The sequence below is a fragment of the Myotis lucifugus genome, unplaced genomic scaffold (genome assembly GCF_000147115.1).
Source record: "Myotis lucifugus unplaced genomic scaffold, Myoluc2.0 scaffold_106, whole genome shotgun sequence".
NCBI lineage: Eukaryota > Metazoa > Chordata > Mammalia > Chiroptera > Vespertilionidae > Myotis > Myotis lucifugus.
Window position 1 is genome coordinate 319,764 of NW_005871154.1, and position 6,105 is coordinate 325,868.

General features: G+C 39.6%; 1 protein-coding gene across 1 annotated transcript; it reads right to left on the reverse strand.

Moving 5' to 3' along the window:
- On the reverse strand, positions 1-4,784 carry LOC102441319 (upstream-binding factor 1-like protein 1). Its single transcript, XM_006092910.3, has 2 exons — positions 4,743-4,784; positions 1-1,212 (listed from the first exon to the last, which is right to left on the reverse strand). Exons 1-2 carry the CDS (start codon positions 4,782-4,784, stop codon positions 1-3), a joined length of 1,254 nt encoding a protein of 417 aa, XP_006092972.2.
- Between the last annotated feature and the right edge of the window lie 1,321 nt (positions 4,785-6,105).

Below are 6,105 nucleotides of genomic sequence, written 5' to 3' on the forward strand. Positions count from 1 at the left end.
TTAATCAGTGGTGTCCTCCGAGGAAGATGAGCTGGAGCTGCTGGCATCTTCATCGCTACTGCTGGAGTCTGAGGAGCTGCTGCTTTCTGCCTTTCCCCCATGTTCCTTCTTTTCTTCAGATCCCCGTGAGCAATGAGAACAGTCTCCATTTGTCTCTGAAGACGCCATCCCGGGAGCCTGTGACCCCTGGTTCTGTGCAAGCCCTCCTGGCAGAGGCCTTGCTGGTGGAGACTGCACATCTCTCCTGATGATCTTGGGGTCTGGGGCTCCAAACATGTTCATGTTCTTCTGCTTCCCAGAGGTCCTCTCTCTGTAGGCAGCGTACTCTTCAGGAGACAGACTCTTGAGCCAGTGCTCCAGGTCCACCTTGTACTGTTTCTGCAGCTCCTCAGCCTGCTTCCTATAATGCTCCCTCTGGCTCCTTGGGATGTGCTGCCAGCGTCTGCTAATCTCCACCATGCGCTCCCTCTGGGGCAGGCCTTGCAGCTCCCTACTCCACCACAAATCCTGGTGGAACTTCTGGAATTCGTTCATGGGGGGCTTCTTGGGCTCTCCATGGGATTTAAACTCAGAAAAATAGTTTTTTGAGGAAGACTTCACTTCCTTCCCTTTTCTCTGAAATTTCTTGGGGGCTCTGGTTTGGCTCCTTTTGGGGACAACAGGGTTCTGCACTAGCTCAGGGTGGTCTATCTTGAACTGAACCAGTTTCTTCTGAAACTCCTGTTTCTCCTTCTGGAAAGCTTGAATATATTTCAGCTTCATCTCCTCTGGGAGCTCCTTGTATTTCTCAGACATGACCTTGGTCAGCTCCTGGTTCTTGAGTTTGGGGTGCATTTGGGAATATTCGAAACGCTTCTCCTTGAAGAAGCGGAGGTAAGGAGTCAGGGGCTTCTTGGGCATGTCCGGATGTTTCTTAAGTCTTTTGCTTTGATAAGAATTTTTAACATGTTCCTTAGCTTCCAGGACTAATTCTGTCAAAGTGCGATACTTTCTTATCTTACTAGAAATCTCTAACCACTTGCGTTTGCATCGTTCTCCAGAATAACCTTTAAAAGCTACTTTTCCCCAGTCCATATGTGACTGGGTTGTTTTGAACGTGTGGTTGTCATTGGATGGGAGATTATTCTTCATGAGGTCCAGTAAAATCACAATGTCTTCTTTGGGCCATTGGTCTTGGCCGTTACTCAATGCCATTTCTAGGACTTTGGGCCACTTATGAGGCCCCAGTTATGCAAACACCACAGCAGAAACTCAAAAGTCTTCAAGATTAAGACTTAGCAGCTGAGCTATTTTGGAAGTTCTGCAGTGTGTGTTCTATGTTTCTGAGGAGCAATAGAAAAATGAATGAGAAAATCAGAACTCACTCGGGATATGTCCCTCAAACAATCAAATAGCCTTAATGATATAAGTAAAAAATGGCCTGCCTACCTCTGAAGCAAAATTTATGTTTACCTTCCATATGCTACATTTGCACTTTTCAAAAGAGTTATATTAACTTTCATTCTAGCCTGCCTTTTGCCAGATCTCACCAGGGCCTTTGTTAAATAGAACAATAACTGGCTTTTCAAGGCTCAATGTAAGAAAAAAGCCCTGGGAAGAAGAAAAAATTTAAAATGAAAAGAGAAATGTGGAAAAGGCAGAGGACTGTTGCTCTCTATTGCCTTGAGTTGGCCACCTTCTAAGGCAGCTCAGGTATCTGTGACTGAAGGTACAGGCTTGAAATAAAATGAAACAAGCCAAGGAGACATGCATTCCACTGAGGTCTTTTTCTGTGAGTGAATCTTGAACGTGCAGTAAATGGTGAATTTGTAGGTTATCTGGAGTGCAGGGGAATGAGTGATTTCTAATGAATCATATCGATTCTTTCCTCAAATGTCAAGGACTGAATAAGAATTATGGAACATTTACTATTTTATTTGGTTAACTCTTCTTCATTCTTAAGCATCTGTCACTTTTACTATTTTACAACAAGGTTTTCCAATTAAGCTTTAGGTTTCATGCCAATTATAAAAGTACCCAAAATATATAACTTTCCCTCATCCCAATTTGTATGCACAAGGAACATAACTTAAAAAAAATAATTATGTAAATGTCAAAATAATAACAGATCAAAATTCTATAGCTCAAGAGTAAACTAAAAGTAATTATATAATTTTCATTATGTAATTACATTTTGTTAATACAGTCTTAGGCCTACAGAAAGTTAAATTAAATGACTATATATGTACTTATTTATTTATTCTAATCAAAGAAGAAAGAACTCATTTACTTACAAGCATGTACAAATCTTATGATTGTATAATTGATCTCATCAATGTTTATAGGATCCCCCACCCAGTCGGGTCAGGAGTTCTGTGTTCTCTGGGTTCTTGTACCTAAAGGCAGCAGTAACCTTCTGAGTTTTCCAGCAACTTCAAATGCCTCCAAACAGAATGAATCTGGCTTTTGAGACACATTGATATAGGGATCCCTGAAGCTCCACCCTAATTAGGTTTCTGTAGTGGGGAAGACAGTTCACTGATTCAATTAATTTCCTTTGGAATTTCAGGAATCATCTATTTACCCCTCTCCCCCTTTGTAATTCATCCTTGGCATTGATTTTAAACATCTACATGGCAAATATTCCCACATTCTACTCCCATTCCTGCTCCTACATCTGACTTTATTTGGAATGGTACTGTGTTTGAATATAGGTCCTGCCCTTCAGTGCTAATTTAGTCTTTCCCTCTGGTCTAGAACCTGAAATCCTCTCATCTCTGGGATGGCTGTTTAAATTGTCTGGGTCCTGCTCAGGAAGCCAACACGAATAAGGTTCAGGACCAAAAAGGTCTAAGAGATTTGGTTTGGTTTTTGTTTGCTGGTTGTTTTTGTTTGTTTGTTTCCCCACTGGGATTATTTCCCTCTTTCCTTTTGAAACAGTAATCAGCCTGGCCAGCGGGCTCAGTGGTTGAGCATTGACCTATGAACCACGAGGTTAGGGCACATGCCTGGGTTGTGGGCTTGATCTCCAGTGGGGGACATGCAGGAGGCAGCCAACCAATGTTTCTCTCTCATCATTGATCTTTCTATCTTGCTCTCCCTCTCTCTTCTCTGAAATCAATAAAAATGTACTTAAAAATAAAAATAAAAATGTGCCTGTTAAGGAAAAAAAATCAGAAACTGGCCACATGAGCCTTAAAAAACAAACAAAAAAATAGCCAATAGGACCTTTACAAGGGTTTTTTAACTAATTGAACACATTTACTTTTTAGGTTAAGATGTATGAAGACACTTACATACACATATTATGTGGGATATTTTATGTGTGTATGATTTTCATAATTGCTCAAAAACTAGAGAAATCTCTTTTAAAAACTAAAATATCTAGTAGCAATATGGTACTAAAATAAAATATTATCAATTAATTTATTACAATAAATATCCATATATTACAATTGCTCTAATCACAGATATTGCTGTCATTTCAATTAACTAGGAAATCTACTTGTGTACTTAGAAAAGATGCAAGCACTCCAACAGGTAAATTGAAAATATTTGTAATAAGAGAAAGAAGGCATGGAGATATTTACTCCAAAAAATATATATTTACTCTAAATCCATACTCACCAGTGTGCACTAAGAATGGTCCCACCTCTGGAAGTTCTGTCAATATCAGGGTCAGTAGGAAACCTCTGTGCTCAACTGGCAGCTCCAACTTCAGTCAGTCTCCCCTGGAGAAGAAGTGAAGTGGCCTCTGCACAGATGTGCCTTTTATATGAGTCCACCCAGGTAAGGCCACACCCACTTGCTGAGACTGGCTTATGTCTTCAAATGGAAGTAACCAGTCTGAACCTGAATAGATTACAGACAGTAGGATGGCTGATTAGGTTTACAACACATAGAAAACAACACTTGGGGGCTTTCATCCTAACAGAATGTAAATGTATTTTGCAGTAAGAGGCATGACACTTTCAAATATGGTATTATTAACTATAGTCACCATCTTATAGATTCTGTAGAAAATTATTTTTAACAGTGGTGCCATGCTACCCATATTTTGTTGGCACCTATCACTATTAACAATCACTGATACGCCGAAGCTGGTTTGGCTCAGTGGATAGAGCGTCGGCCTGCGGACTGAAAGGTCCCAGGTTCGATTCCGGTCAAGGGCATGTACCTTGGTTGCGGGCACATCCCCAGTAGGAGATGTGCAGGAGGCAGCTGATCGATGTTTCTCTCTCATCGATGTTTCTGACTCTCTATCTCTCTCCCTTCCTCTCTGTAAAAAATCAATAAAATATATTTTAAAAAAAACAAACAAAAAAAACCAACAACAACAAAAAAACAATCACTGATACACCCACCATCTAAGTTATAAAATTTAGCTCTGATTTTTAGAAATATGTGAAATGAAAATAATCTAACCATGCTGGAAAGTTGAAAAGTGGAAATCTAAATGAAACTCACCTTTTAAAATTTATTGAAAAATTAATGATAAAGCTATCAAAGCCCACATAACCTAGAAAGAGGTGAAGTACTTGACTTCTTACTCAATGAGTAGGATTGTAAATTAAGGCAAGGGTCATTGACCAGAAATGATCCCAAAATTAATTCTTGGAAAATTATCTCAAACATTTATCAACATGTTGCAAGTCATCTACGTAAGCATATAGAGGAAGAAGTTTCATTTTCCACCAAAAATCAAAAAATTCTGTGGGCAGGCTGCCCTTGGTCACAGTTGGAATCCTGGTCAGGCCACATACCTGAAATGCTGGCTTGTAGGGGATTTGTAGAACGCAGCCCATCCATAATTCTCTCTCTTTATTGATGTTTCTATCTCTTTCTCTGAAATCAATAAAAGCTAAATTTATAAAAATAAATAATATATCAACAAATAACTAAACCATCATAATTAAGTTTTGCTAGATACCATAGTAACTTCTTGATTCTCCTTCCCAAAACCCAGGCTTCAATGGTAAGACAAATCCCCTAGAATTTGGAGATTATAGGTCAGTAGAAAAGATGAATATATGCACAGAGAAATTAAAAAAATCATAACATCAAATAGGGAAGAAGAATCTGCTGTGTACACCTGAAGAAGAAAACAAAGAGCAAATGACTCAACCTGAGATTCCTTTCTTATTTTAGATTCTATGTAGCTTAGTTACTGTATTTATTTACTGTTTTATTTTTGTAAATACATTTTCATATTGATTTCAGAGAGAGGAAGAAAGAGAAATAGAGAGAGATAGACACATCAATGTGAGAGAATCATTAATCAGCTGCTTCTTATAAGCTCTCTACTGGAGGTTGAGCCTGAATGCCAGGCATGTGCCCTGACCTGGAATCAGATCTTGAGCTCCTGTTTCATGGGTTGACGCTCCACCATGAGTCATAGCAGCTGGGCTACTTACTATATTTATTGTTTAGGAAGAAATGAGATGGAAGGGTTATAGAATTTTAAAATTCTGTGTGACATAATCACAAATCCAGGAAACAGTATTGCAAGTGATTGTTGGGACAAGTCCCTGTAAGGGAGCGCACCATGTAACAGCACTACAGGGGGCAGACTCTCACAGAATTATTTGATTTTTGCTGAAAAATGAAAGTTCTTCATCCATATGCTTCCATAGTTGACATGCAACATGTTGAGAAATGTTTGAGATAAATTTCCCAGAATTAATTTTGGGATAATTTGCTGATCAATGGCCCTTTGTGGAGAGATAACGAGAAAAAGAGAGACAGAGAGAGAAACATACACTTGAGAGAAACACATAGATTGGTTGCCTTCTTTACATGCGCAGAGCAGGGCAGGGGATCAACATTCAATCAACATGCTTGACCTTTACTGGGAATCAAATCCTGGGCTGATACTCGAACCAGTGCGCTCAAACAGCCAGGGCTGTTGTCATATATTAATGTAAGAATACCTTGACCACTACTCTTTATTTTAATAGATACAGAGGCAGAGTTGCCTCGAACAGACTGTTAAACTACAGCAGGAAGGCCGAGGAGGGTGGCGGGGCAGGAGGGGGGGGGTAAGAGATCAACCAAAGGACTTGTATGCATGCATAACCAATGGACATAAGACACTGGGGGGTAGGGGAGGCCAGGGGATTGTCAAGG